Genomic DNA, 19,702 nt, shown 5'->3' with positions numbered 1-19,702 from the left:
TATCCGGCAGCCGCATCGCAGCCCGCAACGCTGTCTCCACAATTTGCTCCTTGTGGGCAACATCCCACCCCATTTGAGGTGCTTACGCACAGCTCACCATTCTGGCAGCAGACATCAGAACCCACGTTGTCACATTTTTTAAAGCCACTTGGGCATTTGAATTCGCGAGCGAAAAGACTGCGTCCTAGGAGCCGGTCATGAGATGTATGGCGGAAAACAGCGGGTAGGAGCGCCGATGCGTTTCCAACGGGCTCGAGGGAATTATGATATGCTATTCGTTGTCTTTCGTGCTCTTCGGCATCCGTTGCAGGCACGGATGGCTCCTCTCCAAAGTCCCAATAGTGCATAAAGAACTTCTCCCCTGGATCGTCGCCCATCTTGCGCATACCCGCTGGCACCTTCCATAATAGCTTTTGTTGTGCCTCCAGGCCGCGCTTGACATGCTCTTCGTCTTCCGGATAGTATCGCGCGGTGCGTGGTAGATTGTGAGGCCATTCCAGGGCTGGAGCTTCGGCATTGACATTCGCGAGGAAGACCAGCAGACTCGCAGGTAATGCGAGCAGCCTGGCGTAGCCCTTCATATGGGCCCGCAGCAAGAGTGGAGCTTGTCGACTGCTTGCTGTAGCTCGAGAGCTCAGCTAAAAACCAGATATGTGCTTGATAGCAGTCGGTGCCCCAATGCGCGCTGGACACAAGGCAATTGTTAAGGGCGGGGTGAGTCGCACGAAGAATGTAACATAGAAAGATGAATGATACTTAGCTGCAGGTGATATTACAGGTGGCTGGCTCTTGCCGGAGCAAACGTGTTGGTGAGCGGGAGGAGCATCGAGTGCGTGGGTGTGCATGACACAGGAACCTTGTCCAGCGTGCCAAGAAATGGCTGACGGGAGCGGGAAGACGGGAAGACGGGAACGGAAGTGCAAGGATAATGCCGATCAGACGCGCATCTATGTATCGTCTTGACTGCAACTTCAACTTCAACATCTCATGATTCACTGTTGAACGCCGACCGCTCTCCGCTCCAATTGGGGCTGTGCTCACGCAACCGACTCTGCCATTTGTTCTTCCAGTTTGCCATCTTGACATGTCCCTCTAATCTGCTCTTCGGCACGCCGGACGTGCCACAATATCTTGCCATCTTGCCTCGAGAGCACATCCATACCCTGCACATCATCGCTACATCCGCCACAACAATGCCATACTTGGGCGCGCCATCTCCGACGAGCGACGCTGCTCAGTCGTGGCACGTTGCGTTCAAAAAGGCGCTTCTCAGACGACTGCGAGCCGGCCAGCTTTGGAAAGTATTCGAGCAACTCAAGGAGCGCCACGGCGCAAGACCAAGAGACATCGCCGACGTGCTCCTTCGCTTTCGCGCTGCCAAAGGTGGTGCTGATGATCCTTTAATATTCAGTTATGCGTCAGAGCTGCTGAAGCGGAAGTATATCACATCAAGCGACCTGCTCATTGCCTTGCTGAAGCACTCTGTCTACGCGTCAGGCGGCACAGCCACCAGCAAGACCGGCCTTCCAACATGTGAAGAACGCATCTTCGTACTTGTCGCACAGCATAATATGGCGGTGGACTTACCAAAGACCGCGCTTGAGCTTATGGACTTGGTTCACATTACCACGCGCTGGCTGAAGCAGGTCACTGAGGACGCAATGGCAAAACAGCTGCAGGGAATTCAGGCCATCGACCACGTTACGAACGGCATGTATGAAGCCCTCGGAAATATGGCCTTGTCTGTCTTCGGCAACTCAGGCATTAAGATGGTGATGAAGTCGAAGTGGTGGAAGGAGCGCCGAGCCGCTGTCGTTGCCGAAATGCAGAACTACGACACGCACGTTTTGCAATGGTCGCAGCCGCAAGTTGCTGGCCGTCTCACTCAAATCACAAGCATACCGCCATATACTGAGCTCGACTCAAAAGGAAGACCAAAATTTACCGACGAGCAAATCCTCGCACAAGTCAGTGAGCTCTCAGTGGTCAATTCTCGCGCTGGATTCTTCGTCTGGCTCAGTGCCGCCTTGTCAGCCAGACCGCTCACGGACGACATGACCATTTTAAGCTACCTGCAAGGACGGTACCCCAACGACATGCAACTACTGGTTGTGGACCTTCTTGTCGCCTCCTTCGATGTGCTTACCAACTCGCTTCTGACCAAGGCAAAACCTCAATATCACAGGGTCATCAGATCCTTCATCGTCAACAAAGTGCCAATTCTGATCACGAGAGTACAAGCAAACATGCAGGCTGCCGTAACTACCGAGGCCTGTATACAGATGGCGATGATGCCCGGAGGCTTGATTACCGTCAATCCTCTTCCTCCGATGACTGCAGATTCGAATGCAGTCGGTGACTATCTTAAAGGCACACGACTTGACTTTCTGCAGGCTTGCGCCCTTCATGGCCTGGTCACTGAAGGCGCCATCTCGGCCATCCTCCAAGAGAGTGTTGCTCTCTCGCGAATTCAAAAGCTTAACAAGGATTCACTTGTCGGCCAGTGCACAAGCAACATCAGCAAAATTGGCGAGCTTTTCGAGGACCTCTCCGGTATGCAGGGCAATGCAGGCGCCATTGCTAGCTGCATTGTGGAAACCATTGGGAATTTGTGCTTGAGCAAAGATACCATCTCCCTGAAATCCGTCTGCGACAGGCTGGTCAAGCGCATTCCTCTGATGGACTACATCATGCTGTTCGCACAGCCTGGCGTACTATTACTTCCGGTGTGCAACTTGCTGAACAACTGGGTTCATGATCAAGACCAGACCGAGTTCACACCAGCCTACGAAGAGTTCGCTTCGGTTCTGCTATTCGCCCTCTCCGTCATACACCGATACAACCTCAAATTCACTGATATTGGTGTTCAAGGCGATAGCTTCATCGCAAAACTCCTTGATGACATGACTGTCAGCAAGCCCACGACCGAGCTGTCCGCCGAACAAGGATCACAGCTTGGTAAATGGCTCGAAGGACTGTTTACAGTCGATGAGCACGGGGAGCCAAGTGGCATAAGTGATGAGGTGATGCGACAATGCCCACCTCAGAGCTTCTATCAACTAGTTCCAACCCTGCTCGAACAGAGCATTCTGGCTTGCAAGGCCAGTGCGCTCAAGATGAAAACCTTCAAAGGAGGACTTGAATTACTTCTTGAGCCTTTCCTGCTTCCTTCGCTAATCATGGGCCTCGGCTGGCTTGCCGGCCACTCTTGGGAAGATCATAATGATGCCGATGTCCTGCTTCAAGTTCTCGAAAAGCTGTTGCGGCACTCCAGCAGCTCTCAAGAGACACAAGCAATGCACCGAGCTGTGCTTGCCATCGTAGCAGATTCCCTCCATTCTTCGCTCGAAGAGTTCTCGAAGAAGCAGCCCAGCAAGAAGCAAGTGACCGAGCTTCTCAAACTGCTCGGACCTTACGTCAACGAGCAGAGAACGTTCAGATGTACGCAGGCGGAGATTGACCTTATCATCAATCAGGGGGGCATGAAGAACCTCATCCGACAGACTGTCCGCGACGTCATCAATTGGGGTGCCACACAGTCCAACCCACCCAACCCACCACCAAGATATGCGCATAGATTCTTTGTGGCTGCTTGCCAGACTCTCGATGACCAAGAAATACTGAAAACCCTAGTCGAGGAAGTGCTGCAATCCGGACCGGCGAACATGTCTATCGCTCTCGATCTCTGTACTGGTCTCATATGTGCGCCGACAGCAGGACCTTTGTCCATGCAGTCACCATCTGCAGCCGCGTCCTCAGCAGCAAAACTCCGCGATTGCGTGCGTTTGACCAATTCAAATGTGCAAGGGCTCTTGGAACGACCGGTAAGTGAGGCTGAGGTCCTCGTGCGCCTAGGACGCAGAGTTGAGGCGCAACTTGCATTCGCCGCACAAATGCCACCAATGGCGCTCCCATTACAAATTCCAGAGCAGGCAGCAGACCAGATGCTGCAGGATCTGCTAGATGGCAATACTGCCAGTGCTACCAACGACGGCGCACTCAACCAGAATACAGATATGAGCGGCCTGGAGCAACAAATTGACATGACCAGCATCAACAACGCTACTGCCGACGATCTTCTCAAGATGGCCTCTGGGCCAGGCGCAATGGACGTCGACTCGAACCAGATGTTCATCGAACTGGGCATGAATACGGACGACAAGCAGCAGAATCAACAGGGTGATCTCCAAAACCAAGAAGAGGATATTTTCGCAGGCCTGGACATGGGTATGGGTGACATGGGAGATGATCTGGACTTCAACTTCGGATAGCCTCTGTGAGCAAGTCCACTTGAACATTGTTTGTAGCATTGATCGTTCTTGCAGATACTCAGGGTAGCATTGGTTCCGCGGCGAGATGAAGAATAGACCGCGGATTTTTCTCCGCAGTCGTCGAGGCGCGACGGTCAATGCCGGCGGTTGCGCGTCGTACTGTTCTCATTCCTACAGTCAAAGTTGTCTTGATGCTGCTAGTCTAGCAGCTATCTGACACTTGCTCGTGCCTCGGGTCATGTTGCACTAAAAACTGCAGTAGGCGCGGAAGTGGGGTCTCTGTGGATCGCGCTTCACCCTTCCTTGTGCTTACACTTCATCTCCTCCTACGCAAACACTAGCTTGCCATTGAACAGCCAAAACTGATACCATGCCGTACGCTCTGGTAGGAAGGAATGTCCTGATTACGGGCGGCTCAAGGTATGCCTTCGCTTCTACCTTGAACTTGGGTCGAAAGCTATTCCCACACTATTTCCGAGCTTCCACTGCCCCAACCATCCTCTTACACGCGACACTCTTATTGACACTGACACCGCCACAGAGGCCTGGGCGCCGAAGTTGCTCGAAAATTCGCAGCAGAAGGCTGCAACATCGCGATCAACTATGCCAACAACGAGGGACCCGCACGTGACCTCTCAAAAGAGCTCGAATCAAATCACGGCATCAAAACCACCGTAATCAAAGGCGACGGCGGCGTAGTGTCCGACGTCCAAAATTGTGTCCGAGAGACGATCAAAGCATTCGGAGGCCTGGACATTATCGTTGGAAACGCGGGCTTCACTAAATTCTCGGATTTCAAGGACCTCGATGCCATGACTTACGAAGAGTGGGATAAATGCTGGCATACCAATGTCACGGCAAACCATGCCCTACTGAAGGAAGCACTTCCAACTTTCAATTCGAATCCGGATGGTGGAATACTGATCATGACCGGCTCTGTGGCGGGCAAGTCTCTGAGTGGGAGCAGTATGGCGTACAGTGTCACGAAAGCTGCGCAGGTACACTTGATGAAGTGCCTTGCGAACACGCAGGGGCCGAAAATTAGGGTCAATGCTGTTCTGCCTGGTCTTTTGCTCACGGACTGGGGCAATCTCTATGGTGATGAGAGGATTAATGGGTTGAAAAATGCTGCTGCGCTTAAGCAGGAGACCAAGCTGGACGACTGTGCGCAGGCCTTTGTGGATTTGGCCAAGAATACGAGTGTCACTGGCCAAGCGGTCCATGTCGGTAAGTTGAGTCGGGTCAACAAAATGTGTGATGTGCAACTCTTGCTGACTTTGGTTTGGACACAGATTCGGGGTTAGTGGTTGGGCATATGTGAATTGTTCTCAAGGAAGAGGGTATACCCACGAAGTCGGCGAATCACTGAGAAGGAAGGGAACACCAGCATTGGAGCTGCTATATGAGAGCTCTGCTATGAGGTTCTATGAGCGATCTTCCTCAACCACACTCGTCTCTGTCGACGGCTCATCAAGATCAATGCACGCTTGCCGAAACTCTGCTTTCTTACCCTTCTATTTAAGCTCTCACAATCATCCTCTCGCCATCCATAATGCACATCTCGTCCGGACGAGTCAATGCCTCGAGCGCGACTCTTTGAGCTTCTATCCTGGGGGGACGCAGTGCGCCTCTCGGCTGAGTAGCTTCCCCAGTCAGCTGCAGAAGCCAAATTGTCAATTTGGCCGGCACTGGCTTGAAGCAGCGCTTGAGGGTGCGGGAGTGGTGCTGTTTGCATTCAAGCGCCGTTTGCTGGGTCATGGAGTGCAGTTGTGGAGCAGGCACTTGGCCTCAAGATCGCGGAGGCGTGTCCTGAGTACAGCCATTGTGGATCTTGTGGCTCTTTGAGCGCCCGTTCTGCTTTCCGCTTTCTGCCGGACTTCCCTCCTTTCCAACACAGCATCTATCTTCAAACAATCGCCAGCCCCGTGAACACACTGGTTTCGCTCTCATACACTTTGACCTTCTTTGCCGGCTTGTGCATATCGCATTTCCACACGCGACCGCCGAGATCAGCCACCCAGATGCAGTCATTGTCGTGGTCCAATGCGAGGCCAATCGCCTCTGCAAAGCCTTCTGCAAGAATTTGTCTTCCCAGCTTCTTCTCAGCATTAGGGACCTCGCTGCCGACTAGAGTCTTCTTGTTGAGCGTGTTGCCGAATGGGAATTCTCCACGATCCGTCCAATACAGAACTAGCGCTGGCCCACTTTCGTCAAGCTCTAAATCAATCGGCTCTGGAAGGCCTCCAGCTACTAGCTCGATGTCCTGTCGGGTTTGAGGTGTCTCGCCTTTGGGTATGTCCAGACTTGCACAAAGGATTCGGCCTTGCTTGGATTTGGGCGCGCCTTTTTGCGTCCAGAAGACTCTATTCAGCTTCTTGCTCAAAGCAATACCGACACACCATCTCGTCTGGTCCTTTTTCAGCTGCCAATCTCCTGTCTGCACCAATATCTCTTGGTCGCTGCCGTCCAGGTTGCAGCGATACACACGAAGGCCTTCTCGATCGCAGAAATACAGTTTGCCGACGTCCTCGTCAATTACGATCTGCTTTGGAGTGTTGACTGCCCCGTTAGGCAAGAGAGACCTGACATCGCCGCCGTCGAGATTGGCAGACATTAACGAGCCGTCATTTGAACCAGGATTACCCATTTGCGTCCAAAATATTCGGCCATGCTTCTTACTGATGGCGATACCATCTGGCATATGGAGGCTATTTAGTAAAATCTTCGGCTCCGCGCTCCATCCTGCATCTAAGGATAAGATGCGGCCTCGATGTGTTATGTCGTCCAAGCTTTGAGTGTCCAGGGGTACCTCAGGCGTAGCATGATATATGCTTAGTACGTACAATTTCGTCATGAATGGACGAGCTGCTGCAGGAGCTCTTCTACTGAGAGGTCTTGATGGTACTCTGCGCAGTAAGTCGAAAGAGCTGAGGCGAAAGTCAGCTGATCGGAATGGGGTAGATGTGAATTGATTGCGCTTGAGCTTCTTGCGGACGTTCTTGAGACGCATCTCGAATCCGTATATACAATCTTACGACTTCGAACAGGTTCCTACACGGAGACAAGGCGGAGACAGGTCTACCACTATGACGCGAGTCTGGATCGCTTCTGAGTCGTGGGTGAAAGGCATAACATCATCGCGACCTTGAGACGGGAGAAGTCTTTGTGCGAAAACTCGTCGCGCATGCACTCGCGCCTCTCGTCTTTCTCAAACACCGAACAACAGTCGCTGTAAAATCGGACATGGACGGAGTTGCTTCGGGGGAAGCAGTCACAAGGATTATGATCAGACTAGGCCGCCAGATCTCCGGCTTTGTATACTGGCTACAACGTCATCGGGGGAAGCACATCGATGCTGTCTGAGCGTTTCCAGCACGTGGGCATCAAGGCGAGAAGCTGTGGTCAATGTACTGATTGCAGTCAGCAGGCTTTCCGTGAGCATGGCTCACCATACAGCTCACGCCATTACCCTCGCTTCGATCTATTGGCATCAGGCAATTGACACGTTGCGACATGAACTGCTAGCAGTCATAGTTGACAACGGGATGCATGAAGCGGTCGAGAAATCATAGAATCGTCACTCTGGGTATCTACATCAGGTTGTTCTTGTTTTTCTTCATGTCCAGCAGCTCGACCAATCCATTGCCCATGTCCGATCTGACTCCTTCACGGTCAAGCTTCCCTTGGAAAGGTCTGACATGCTCGGATAACTGCTTCATCTCGTCCTCGCGGAACTCGAATTTATGCTCGTCCATATCTTTCTTCCAGCCATGCACGGCAGGACCAAGATGATCAATGAAGTGCTTGAACGGGTCATCACTCGCTCCTCCAGCTAGTATGTTGGTCGTGTACGGCCCCGCGAGTGCCCACCTCAGACCTGGACCGGTACTGATGGCAGTGTCAACATCTTCTGGGCTCGCAATGCCTCTGCTTACGAGGCTATATGCTTCTGTGAGGACCGCGGCTTGAAGCCGGTTGGCCAGGAAACCCGGTGTCTCCTTCTTGATCAGAACTGGAGCTTTGCCCACAGACTTGTAGAACTCTGTTGCTCGCTCAACAGCGTCTTGGCTCGTTTCGGGATGCGGAACCACTTCGACCAGAGGTATCAGGTGCGGGGGATTGAAAGGGTGGCCGATGAGGACTCTTTCGGGAGCCACCTTGCATTCGCCAATAAATTTGCTCGACGGAATGCCGCTTGAGGAACTGGCAATGACCACATCTTTCTTCAATGTCGAGTCTAAGCTTCCCATGAGCTTGGTCTTGAAGTCTGGTCTTTCAGGCGCATTTTCCTGGACAAAATCCACATCATCGAGGCTTGCGGTCGAGATGTCCTCCACGAATTGGTAACTGTCTGGGTTTGCGTGTTCTACAGCGCCCACTCGCTGCATTCGGGGCCACTCGCTCTTGATGAATTCTGCGAGCTTCTCCTTCGCGCCTGGAGCTGGATCTGATACGATGACTTTGAGGCCTTTCGCGAGGAAAAGTGTGGTCCAGCTGCTTCCGATTACCCCTGTGCCCACCACCAGCACGTTTTTGATGCCGCGTTCGCTCATGTTCGATACTTGCTTTGCGATTGTTTGGAATGGTCTCTGGGCGATGGGTCTGTGGACTATGGTGGTCGTGGCTCGGGCAATCTTGGGCGCAAGCATAGAGGTAGTTCGCTTGTGGTATGAGTAAGAGTGAAATCGCTGCAAGTAATGCCATTCTTCTCTTTCACACTGGCTGCAGTGGGTACCATCTTGGTGATCCCCAAACAGCAAGACGTCAAGTTCGCCGCATTGATGATGATGATGGAGATCGCTGCGGCAACTGATTTTTCGACAACATCCTGGCCATCTGTTCATGGATCTACCTACACGATCGAAATGACGCATATCCCCACGACCACATCTTCACTCGGCCCATGTCACATTTGCACGGCCGTGCATAGAATAGAGGGGGAGCATTCTGCAGACTGACGTTGCACAACTTGAGGTGAATCTTCGGCGAAACAAACGCCCGGAGAAAACTCGCCACCACCGTACAAACTGCCAGAGGATTCTATACAGGATTTCTGAATGGCAAGACGACTTCATGGCTCTGTATGCGTCGGGCTATGCCGCAGCACATGTCTCCACCGCTCCGCTCCGCTCTTCGGACGAGGGCCATGTCCGTAATGATGCGGTATGCTGTGCGGGCTATCATTGATATATACAATCTCGCAGAGCCCTTTCACCCTCACAAATTGATTGTCAGCTTATCTCTCGTTCTATAAGCATTCTAATCAAGAAATTCGCTAGGCCTTCTACAACAGACATGGCACCACAGCACCAGACTGTGCCGGACGTGTATGGTCCAGGCTCTTACACCGATACTTCATTCACGCCTGTGCCAGAAGAGGCATCAAGAATCTTGCAATATATTGCAGAGAAAACTCCCGGATTCAACGCATCTCCCGACTTCCTGAAGCAGGTCAAGTTCAGCGGTCAAGACCTGCCACTTCTACCAGGACCAATCAAGGGGCAAATATTTAGCGCAGTATGTCAGGGCATGATCGGCTTGGTCTCGAAAGAGATCTGCGCACTCCGAGGGATTGAGACAGGAGACGTACACGTGGACACCGACCTCGCGGCTCTGTACCCAGCCACTGTGGGACTCGTCACGGTTGATGGCCAGGACTGGAAGGCGATCCAGAAGAACCGAGTCGTGCAGAAAGCTGGACTCGATGTCGACCAGGGTGTCATCAGCAAAACGCCCATGCGGTTCCGATCATGGTCAATCTATCCGACCAAAAACGGCAATGAATGGTTCCAGCTTCTCTCCTCCCTCAGCCCGGTGGACTTCCTAGCAACTTTTGGTCTCAACGCAGACGACCCCGATATCAAGACCAATGACCAAGCTTACGAGAAGATCAAGTCTGTCACCACTACCTACTCTGCTCGGGAGCTCGAACACATTTGCATCGAGAAAGGATACGTCGGTCAGACTGTGCTTTCTCCCAAGGCATGGAGGGAGACCTCCATGGGTAAAGCGCTTGCGAAACACCCAATGGTCAACTACAAGCAAGTAAGAGGAACACAAGACCTCCCTCGGGTGCCTCTGCCAGTCAACATCAGCGACAAGAGGCCATTGGCAGGCGTCAAAGTTGTGGAGTTCTCTCGTGTGATTGCTGGTCCTGCTATCGGCACATATCTGAGCGCTCTCGGCGCAGATGTCATTCGAATTCAGTCTCCAGATCTGCCTGATCTTGGCTTCCTTAGTGTAACGTTGCAGGCTGGCAAGAGAGTCGCGTCACTCGATCTGCGGACGTCAGAGGACCGCGAAGAGGTCCAAGGACTTCTCAATGACGCTGATGTCTTAGTTCAAGGCTTCCGTCTCAAGTCTCTTGAACGCAAGGGCTTCGGTCTGGACGACATGGTGCAACTGGCTCGTCAGCGTAACAAAGGCATGGTCTACGTCGACATCAACTGCTATGGCCCAGATGGCTACTATGCTGAGCGCCCTGGTTATCAGCAGATTGCGGATTGTGCGTCAGGCTGCTCTTACATCAATGGCTTGGCATATGGATTGCCAGAAGGCACTGGTGTCTTGCCATCGCTTCCGATCGCCGACATGCTGACCGGCGCTGTCGGTACTCTGGTGACTCTGCTCGGAATCCGAGACAGAGCGGTCAAGGGCGGTAGCTACCATGCCCATGTTGCACTCACTGCCCTCGACACATGGCAATTGGAACCTGAGGTCGGTCTCTACTCCAAGGACATCGTCGCCAGGGTGCAGGACACCTACAAGTTCGAGCCGATGAGACCACATCATATGGTTACCGATTTGTTGGACATTATGGTCCGCGCATGGCAAGAGAACTCAGACGTCCTGAAGAAAGAAGACAGATTCGTCACATTTGACACCAAGTTCGGCAAGAAGCATCGTATCCTAGCGCCAGGTTTCAAGTTCGACATTGCAGAGCCTTCGCCAAGATGGACGTACGGTCCAGTACCAAATGGAGGAGAGAAAGGGCTGAAGTGGCAGGGCGTGGCATAGATTGGTAGATGATTTCGCTGTATGATACCCAGAAGTTAATTTGTACTATATATGTTGACCGCTCAAACATTATGCAATACACTTTACCACATCCATTCCCTTCAGATCGACTTCTGTGGGGCTTCTGAGTTCTTTTTCTCCCTTGCTCCGTCGAACCGACTCCTGCAAGAGACCTCTTCGACCTTGCACGTTCACGCTTCGGATGCGACGGGCTCTGCGGCTTCGCGCTTCGGTATCAGACCTGGGATGGGAATTACTGGAAGTTGAACATGATCCTGCGTGGACGTATTAGCAATTGACACGACGACAGCAGCGCACATTCTCGACACGGAAAAAAAACCATACCGCAACCACATATTCTGAGATGGCCTCATCAAACGCATCCTTGAACTCATCCAACAGCTCCCGTGCAGCCGCTCGATACGCGCCCGACAACTTCCTTGCGATAGCATACCCCAAAGCCGAAACCAACGCCTTCTGATCCTGCAACGAGGTCTGCACCTGTTTGCTCACACTGACGAGCCCCACGAAGGCTTGATCGAAGATTGGTTTCATAGTTGCGAGTCGGTCCAAAAGCTGTTCAGTGACCGGACGCAAGGCCAGAACAGCCGCAGCGACCGCTTCGGAATCCCTTGGGCTGAGTCTGGCAGGTACTGCACGTGCTGCCGCTATACAGGCTTCAATCGCGCGTGCGACTTGGTCGGACTGTTGTTGGATATTGACCACGTCAACGGCTCCGAGCAGTGGTGTGCCCGTGAAATGGGCGACCATGTTGTCGAGATATTGTGTCTGGCCTTGGATTGCTTGAAGGCCGGAGACGATTGCTTGGGCATTTTGTGACAGAGCTACAGGGAGGGCGCACGCGCTCAAGAAAACGGTGGTGAGGAGACGCATCTTGATCGTTCTTCGTTCGTTCGTCTAGTCGGTCGGAGAGGGAGGTAAAGTAAAGGAGTGTCGTGGTTTCGTTGTTTCGCCCTTCAAAACGAGTGTGGGTTCGCAGATCAACCGGCTGCGAATACTAAGTGAATGGTGTGGTGAGCCAACGTGAGAAGAAGGAGATGGCGTTTCGAACGTGACCAGAATCCATGGGTTGGAACATGGCTGCGAAACGTTCGTCTATAACGGGCTGTCAAAGACGGGCTTGCAGCCTTGCATATCCGGATGAGGGCCGAGTGAGGATTGATATTTGGGTCTTCTGTCTCTGGGGTGTCATTGGCCAATTCGGTGCGGAGACAGGCGTTCAGCCTTGTTAAGCTTCGGTGTTGCACGATGATGCTAGTTGCTGTCAAATGAGTCGTGAGGCTCTGCCTATGGTGTCTTTGATCTTGACCAATGACTACCTTTGATTGTGAGTAGCAGACCTCGGTAAACAGCTGTCTAGGGGAGCTTGCAGAGTGTATATGAAATTACGTCCTCGGTCGCGTCAACATGACCGATCGCTTAATCACGACTGTGCGACCGCAGGTTGTAATACGTACATTATCCCGAGATCCGTCGAGCGATCGTTCCGGCAATCTAGAACGATCGACTGCACTGTAGTAATGAGACAGTGAAAGAAGGCGCGATGTGGATGCAGCGTACTAACGAGCGTGAACGAGTGTCGTATGCTCGTGGATGAACAATGATATCTTCCAGTGAGCTTTTCTGCAATACTATAATAATTCGAATCAAAGCAGGTGACATCGGTCTACAGCGTACCAACCGATAGTCCCTCGAGAACAGTATCGTTAATTGGTCAACGCGCCAGCTTTGGTTAAGAAGATATGCCAACGTTCACAGGATCTCATATGGAGTGGAAGCTCGATGTTTCCCGAAAGACATTATCAAGACTTCAAGGTCCAACAAACATCAGAAGGTCCAATCTTGACCTTCATGGTTGGGCAAAGTGATGTTCCAAATGCGCCACTTCCCAGCGGAGGTGCTGTCATCCTGGATGCTTCTTATCAGATGAGGTCGAACTTCTCCGTACGAGGCGGATCTTTCAACTTGCATGAATTCTCCATCATCAATTCTGGAGCCTCTGCAATCCTCGTAGGCAAATTCGACTTCATGGCCGAGGCCCACTTTGAGGATTCGCAAACAAACTGGTCGGGAGCCGTTCTTGAAAACTTCTTTCAGGAACTCCAATTGCCTTCTGAGGCAGTGGCTTTTCAGTGGAAGGCGTTCGAGCATCTGTCACTCCTGGAATCCACGGTACCTAGACCAAACGATTCTTCTTGGGACTTCATGTACGTGTCTCGACAGATGTAAAGTTGTCCATGATGCTGATGCCATGTCCAGGCATATGAACTCCGTTGACAAGAATGAGGATGGCAACTTCCTGGTCTCCGGACGGCATGCCGATACGATTTATCTCGTTTCGGGCGACAACGGTACTGTCCTTTGGCGTCTCGGCGGAGTCATATCGGATTTCGAGCTGCGTGACTTCACCTTCTCGCGTCAACACGACGCACGCTGGCGCGAGCAGAACGAAACGCACGTGATCTTATCCTTCTTCGACAATGCGGCATATGACAATGACAATTCCGTGTCGACAGCAGAGGCATCCTCTTTGATGGTGGTAGCTTTGCATAAGATCGAGAGGATTGCCACTGTCGTTGAGCGGCATCCACGCCCTGGTGGCGGACACACTACCTCTCGAGGGAACATGCAGTTTCTGGAAAATGGCAACCGCCTCGGATGCTGGAGCGAGAACGCGAGACTTAGCGAGCATACTCGGAGTGGCGACATCGTATTTGAGGCTCAGTTCGCCTCGGATCGTTTTAGCACGTATCGTGGCTATAAGTTTCACTTCAAGGCGAGTCCAGCAAGCACACCGGCGATCAAGGCATTCGCCTCCTCTACGCAGTATGAAGGTGTAACGACAGTCGTATACGTAAGCTGGAACGGAGCGACTGAAGTGGACCAATGGCGACTGTACTCGGCGGAGAATGGAGAGGAGAGTGCTATCTTGCGTGGCCAGGAGCAGAAGACCGGGTTCGAGACGTCGTTCGTGGTAAGAGGATTCCACCCTTTTGTATTCGTGGAGGCTGTGAGCAGCGATGGTCGCTCGCTCGGAAACTCATCGTTGGAGTCCACCGAACTGCCTCTGGGATGGCATGGTCGGGGCTTCTCCTCAGCACCAGGCTCGAGCAATTGGGTCATGAAGGCCAGGTCGACTCCATATTCCGGCGCGAGAGTCGCATTGGCGTTTTTCGCAGGTATAGCAGTGCCACTGATTTTCGGCCGCATGCCACACATTCGCAGGTATATTCGCAGAATGTGCGGGCGGCCGACTTATAGCAAATTGGTAGATCCATAGTCTCGATGACAACAACAAATTTGCGATGATTCTGCCGTGACTGAGTAGGCACGAGTAATCGATATATATTTTTTGGCCGCTCTGCGCGATGGCACTACGTTAATCTCCGAACTCATAAGTATACCAGTTAATCCTTACAAATATATTAGTTCTAGATTACTCTAGGTGTATATAACTAGGAATAACGGTTAGGTAGAATGTGCTATGCTCTACTGCTATACTAGCATACTAGGCATACGGTTATAGTACGAAGGTATCGTAACGGTTATACGGTATAAAAGTTAATACATTCTCTAAGATGCCGCGAGGCAAGCTATCTATATAATAGTCCCACTATTAGTAGCAATAGCGACCGTAGCGGTCGATAGTAACTGCTACCTGCTATCGTATATATAATAGTATTATATCGTAACAGCCTCCCTTTCTATAAAAAAAGTCGGCACTATCTATAGTATCCTAAAACAAAGGTCCTTAGTAGGCCGCACTATAGGAAGGTTTAAGGCAAAAGAGCGTAATAGCGTTATATAAAGGCTAAGCCTAAACAGTATACTAGAACGGTAATACTAGGTATAGAATCGTATCTCTCTAGTAATAACTACGTCGGTTTTATGCTTGCTTATTACGACGGTTACGAAGGGCGTCGCGTAAGCTAGTCGGTATAGTCTAAACCGCCTTTAGCTGCGGCTAAGGCGCGACAGTCTTTATAGTCTTATTATCGGATAGCGAGGTATTAACTACGTCCGCTATAGTAGCAGCGCGGTCTAACTAATCGATAGGGATGTTAGGGAAGTCGGCATCTAGTAATAGTAGCGTATCGGCGTCGTATATAGCACCGTATAGCTTAAAGTAGTCGGCTATCTATATATTAAGCTTCGCGATCTTATCCTTAGTAGTATTGCCTTATACGCCGCCGAGTAGCTTAAAAGCGTCCTCGTAGATTAGGTATAGTATAGGGATTGCCTATTGCGGCGCGACGCGTAAGAAATCGTAGTAAAGATAGGTTAGCGATAGCGTAAGCGACTCCTTTAAGATTGTAGCAGAAAGACGATACTACTAGGCTATCTAGCGCTTAGTTACTTCGCGGATCTATACCTTAGCTAGCATCTATTGTAGCTAGTGTACCTCGGTTACTACTAACTCGGACTAGCGCATATAGCAGAGAGCTTATAAGTTAAGCGTATATATACTAATTACCGTCGCATTATATTAGTATTATCCGTAGGCGCCTATAGTGTTTTCCTATAGGGCGGGCAAAGGTAGTAAGCGTATCGGAAGCGCTAGGAGCTTGTACTATAGCTACGTAACCGTATTGTTAGGCGGTAGTAGCTAAGCCGTAGCTAGAGCCTTCGTAAGCGTAGAGAATAGGTTAGACGGTAGCGGTATCTTCGACGATAGGCGAGGCGCTAAGAACGGGCTAGCGGTTAGCTTCTAGCGAGTATTTAACTTAGTCGATAGTAATACGTGCGAGGAGTTTAGCTAGATCGCCTTAGTTAGCGAGGCAACGGCCGGAGGTTGCGGCTTAGCCCGAGTCGCGAGCTTAGGAGAGAAGATTTTACTAAAAAGGTATACGTTAGTAAGGTCGGTCTCGTCTAGCGAGTAGTCGGATAACGGCACTAGGAATACGCCTATAGGATCCTAAGTATAGTCGATATTGTACTACTAGTAATTCTTATTCGTTACTATCTTATCGTACTTAAAAATAGTATTGCCCTATATAATACGCTCCTAGACGCCTAAAGGATCGAAGACTAAATCGGTAGAGACCGTCTTCGGCAAATTATAGAACTATAGCGTTAGCGCGGGCTCTAATCTATTAGGGATAGCGCCGTCCTTAAGCGTCTAGATATAGGCGATAAAGATAGATAAGGCGTATACCGGATCGATCTAAGTTAGCTAGCAGACTAGGCTAAAGTCTATCGGGCATTAACGGTTAAGGAGTAGTAGAGGTATACCTTTACCCTTGTTAGCGGTATAGGTACCGTTCTAGTAGCGACCGCTACCTATAAGCTAAGCGTACTATTTTATACGCGACGCATTAGTAGCCTTCGTATCCGTAAGCGCCTTATTAGTATAGAGGGCGGATATGTAGCCCTTACCGCGAAGCGTATAGGCGTTGCGGACTGTAATATACCGCTAGGTATAAGCGACGACGTCCTAGGTAATAGCTAGGCGACCTAGGTTGCGACGGTATAGGTAGGGTAGACTACTAGAATTAAGGGACGACTCGTACTACTTATAGAGCTATATAGCCGACTAGGCACTAAGTTCTATACCGATTAGCAGTAGCTAAACTGTATAGTCCTTAAGCTAGGAGTCTAGTAAAGGTAGGCGTACTATCGAGAGTCGTCCGGTAGCTACTATCTATAAGAATTAGACTTCGCCGTAGGTAGTTAGGTCGATCTTATAATACTTTATCGCTCCGACGTGTTCGCTAATAGGTCGCTTGCCTGTCTTTAGGTATTCCTTACCGTAGTTATAGTAGAATACGTCCTTACTGTTCTCGCTACGCTTATATAGGACCGGGTAACCGCCTACTATAATGCTATCGCGATGTTCTTTTAGGACGAAGCGGTAGAACTACTCTCGTACGAGGTCGACCGTCTATAGGAAGTATAAGATAGCGCGTACTATAAGACCGACGGCTCTATTGCGGATTAGAGACGGTACTAGCTAGAATCGTAGGTCGCCAGTATAGGTACTTAAGCTAAGGAAGTTCTCGCGTAAGCGGGTAATATTTACTAGAAGTCGGTACTACAACTTCGCGTAGTAGAAAGTAATAGTTAGTAGAAAATTCGTATCGAGGTTAGCTAGATTAGGAAGCTCCTTTAATTCGCCTGCTGTTATAAGCGCTATATACTCGCTAAAGCGAATCGCGTAAATCTCCTACTATATATCGTAACCGTCCGAGTAGAGGTCGGTCCTAAAGATAGAGTATTTACGGGCGAGATCGTTGTTTACAATTTAGAAGGAGCACGGTTACGTAAAGAGTAGGTTTTTAAAATTAGTAACTAGCTTACCTATATACTAATACAATTCGCGTAGAATCTAGAAGCGCCGATCGCTAGCTATAAGGTGTAGATAATATAGGTAATGCTAAAGCCTTACTAAATAGTGTTCGACTATTCGCTTATATAGGCATAGGCGAAAAAGATTAGGCAGCCGACCGTTAGCGTCCTTAGCGTACGCGTTGCGTACAAGCTTCGCGGCCTAGACAAAGCGTACGTCTCTGTTCTTATTACGCTCTATAGGATTAGCGGCGATTAGCGTATCGACTTTCTTATTATAGTCCTCGTACTCTACGTACTACCGGATTATAGCTTGCTCGGGCGTCTCGTTAGCGCAAAGGAGACGCTTGTTAATTAAAGTCTAGCGCGCGCGCTAGCCTCGAAGCCGCTACCGCTCGAACTTAAGTTCTTTAGGGGATAGGACTAGAGGTTCCTTAAAAACCGACTCGATCGGAGTAGCTAGGAGCTTAGGAGGAGCTAGTGCGGGCGCTTATAGCGAGCCGTTACTCGGCGCCTACGTTAGGGAGGCGAGTACCTATAGTAGCGGTAAATTAGGAAGTATACGCGCTAGCGGAGATAGTAATTCTAGTAAAGCCGGTCGATTTGTAGGTATTATTAACGGTAGTACCGATTCTAAAGCCGAAGGCGCGTTAAAAGGCTGCGCGCTAATAGGATTAATTAGGCCGCTTTCCGTACCGTTAACCGGGCTACTAGACGCGTAGGTAGCGGCGTCTCGGTAAAGGGCAAAGAAGCCCGGCACGATATCCTATAGCTTCTCGGCCTCTAGAATCTCGACCTATAACGCTTTACCCTTCTAAACAAACTCCTATTTACCTAAATAGTGCGGCGGAGGGTCGTCCTTATCGATAAAGTAGTTAGCTATAGCCTTATAGAGCGCTCGGCCCGTCTGTCGGCCCTCGTCTAGCAACGCCTTCGCTAGCTCTATTAACTATTTCTTCTTCGTAGTAAGCGCCGTAACCGCCTATATAAACGACTTCCTATCGAAAACGTAATCTAGATTAACCGCCGCAATAACCGCTAGTACGTAATATTTTAGAAAAAAGAACTGTCTAATATTAGAGAGCAGATAGTCTAGATTCGGAAGTACTATCGATAGGCTAGTAATAGTCTAACGCTATATAGTACTAAACTCGCTATCCGGCGTCCTCTACGATTACGGGCGAGCTATTACCTCGAGTAATTCTAAATTAGATTCGTCTATATTATTAGCTAGGGGCAACGGTGCTAAGCTCGCTATTAGCGTATCGTTAATGCGACTATAGCCTAAGAATAACGGGGCGTATCGCTATAATAGTTGTCGACCGGAGTCTATTAATACGTAGTATAGTTCTATATCTAATCCGTCCTCGGTAAACATTAGGAAAGGCCGTATATGTCTATTCTTAGTAGCGTAGCTTAATACCGCCTAAACCTCGCCGGTACTTAAACTACTATTAGTAGAAATAAGCGATAGCGCCTTACGAAAGGTCTATCGAAGATTGCCTTCTACCGTAGCGAGGATCGTAAAGCCCTCTAGCGTCTACGCTAGGTTAGTACCGTATTCCTCTAGACGCGCTTATTGCGGGTTAAGCGTAGCGTTATCTATCTCTCTACGATGCTCGCCGATCTAATCCGCTATTACGTCTTCTCTACCTGCCGAATCCCTTTCTAGGCCCTCTAAATTCTCTAGCTTAGGCGTAGCCGTACGTTCCTCGACCGTAGTATTAAGCGTTATATCCTTCTCGTTCGTTATATCCTTAGGCTCCGGCGCGGCTATACGATTCTCGACTGTTTCGTCTAATATCGCATCCTCTTTATCCGTTATATTATCTACCTCCGGCGCGGCTATACGACTTTCGACCGTAGTATCTAATACTACAACCTCCTTATCTATTATATTATCTAGCTTAGGCGCGGCCGTATACCTCTCGACCGTAGTATCTAATACTATATCCTTATTACTTGCCCTACTCTCTAGCTTAGGCGTAGGCGTTAAGCCGGTAACAAATAAGGACTATCCGGCCGATCCTAGACCGTCTAATAGTAGCGGTTCCCCGCGAGGAGCGTTAACCTTACTATTCCCTATCGCGGTGTCCTAGGGTTCTCGA

General features: G+C 50.3%; 8 protein-coding genes across 8 annotated transcripts; 5 read left to right on the top strand and 3 right to left on the bottom strand.

The window, feature by feature from the left end:
- Positions 1 to 1,823: 1,823 nt before the first annotated feature.
- On the top strand, positions 1,824 to 4,271 carry MYCFIDRAFT_135022 (uncharacterized protein; the record flags this gene model as incomplete). The annotated part of the gene is made up of 1 exon (XM_007926775.1): positions 1,824 to 4,271. One exon carries the CDS (start codon positions 1,824 to 1,826, stop codon positions 4,269 to 4,271), a length of 2,448 nt encoding a protein of 815 aa, XP_007924966.1.
- Positions 4,272 to 4,641: 370 nt separating this feature from the next.
- Positions 4,642 to 5,575, top strand: MYCFIDRAFT_133559 (uncharacterized protein; the record flags this gene model as incomplete). The annotated part of the gene is made up of 2 exons (XM_007926774.1): positions 4,642 to 4,691; positions 4,813 to 5,575. 2 exons carry the CDS (start codon positions 4,642 to 4,644, stop codon positions 5,573 to 5,575), a joined length of 813 nt encoding a protein of 270 aa, XP_007924965.1.
- Positions 5,576 to 6,177: 602 nt separating this feature from the next.
- MYCFIDRAFT_195418 (uncharacterized protein) lies at positions 6,178 to 6,972 on the bottom strand (the record flags this gene model as incomplete). The annotated part of the gene is made up of 1 exon (XM_007926773.1): positions 6,178 to 6,972. One exon carries the CDS (start codon positions 6,970 to 6,972, stop codon positions 6,178 to 6,180), a length of 795 nt encoding a protein of 264 aa, XP_007924964.1.
- A 385-nt stretch (positions 6,973 to 7,357) lies between these two features.
- Positions 7,358 to 7,773, top strand: MYCFIDRAFT_173348 (uncharacterized protein; the record flags this gene model as incomplete). The annotated part of the gene is made up of 5 exons (XM_007926772.1): positions 7,358 to 7,390; positions 7,422 to 7,523; positions 7,550 to 7,602; positions 7,636 to 7,669; positions 7,696 to 7,773. 5 exons carry the CDS (start codon positions 7,358 to 7,360, stop codon positions 7,771 to 7,773), a joined length of 300 nt encoding a protein of 99 aa, XP_007924963.1.
- An 88-nt stretch (positions 7,774 to 7,861) lies between these two features.
- MYCFIDRAFT_134610 (uncharacterized protein) lies at positions 7,862 to 8,824 on the bottom strand (the record flags this gene model as incomplete). Its single annotated transcript, XM_007926771.1, has 1 exon — positions 7,862 to 8,824. One exon carries the CDS (start codon positions 8,822 to 8,824, stop codon positions 7,862 to 7,864), a length of 963 nt encoding a protein of 320 aa, XP_007924962.1.
- A 742-nt stretch (positions 8,825 to 9,566) lies between these two features.
- Positions 9,567 to 11,288, top strand: MYCFIDRAFT_134113 (uncharacterized protein; the record flags this gene model as incomplete). Its single annotated transcript, XM_007926770.1, has 1 exon — positions 9,567 to 11,288. One exon carries the CDS (start codon positions 9,567 to 9,569, stop codon positions 11,286 to 11,288), a length of 1,722 nt encoding a protein of 573 aa, XP_007924961.1.
- MYCFIDRAFT_210852 (uncharacterized protein) lies at positions 11,284 to 12,353 on the bottom strand. Its single transcript, XM_007926769.1, has 3 exons — positions 11,634 to 12,353; positions 11,369 to 11,563; positions 11,284 to 11,305 (listed from the first exon to the last, which is right to left on the bottom strand). Exons 1-2 carry the CDS (start codon positions 12,180 to 12,182, stop codon positions 11,480 to 11,482), a joined length of 633 nt encoding a protein of 210 aa, XP_007924960.1. The 5' UTR covers positions 12,183 to 12,353; the 3' UTR covers positions 11,284 to 11,305; positions 11,369 to 11,479.
- A 717-nt stretch (positions 12,354 to 13,070) lies between these two features.
- On the top strand, positions 13,071 to 14,400 carry MYCFIDRAFT_116486 (uncharacterized protein; the record flags this gene model as incomplete). The annotated part of the gene is made up of 2 exons (XM_007926768.1): positions 13,071 to 13,516; positions 13,569 to 14,400. Coding segments are annotated over 2 exons (1,278 nt in total), but the record flags the coding sequence as incomplete, so codon positions are not given.
- Between the last annotated feature and the right edge of the window lie 5,302 nt (positions 14,401 to 19,702).

Source organism: Pseudocercospora fijiensis, assembly GCF_000340215.1.
Source record: "Pseudocercospora fijiensis CIRAD86 unplaced genomic scaffold MYCFIscaffold_3, whole genome shotgun sequence".
Taxonomy (NCBI): domain Eukaryota; kingdom Fungi; phylum Ascomycota; class Dothideomycetes; order Mycosphaerellales; family Mycosphaerellaceae; genus Pseudocercospora; species Pseudocercospora fijiensis.
The sequence above is the reverse complement of the archived record's forward strand: the minus strand, read 5'-3'. Positions and strand labels throughout refer to the sequence as shown.

What these genes read in the sequence shown, in the direction of transcription:
- MYCFIDRAFT_210852 (XM_007926769.1), bottom strand. Translation starts at nt 12,182, where the DNA reads ATGCGTCTCCTCACCACCGTTTTCTTGAGCGCGTGCGCCCTCCCTGTA. An exon ending in TCTCAGAATATGTGGTTGCG is followed by an intron (nt 11,564 to 11,633) that starts GTATGGTTTTTT and finishes ACGTCCACGCAG; the next exon opens with GATCATGTTCAACTTCCAGT.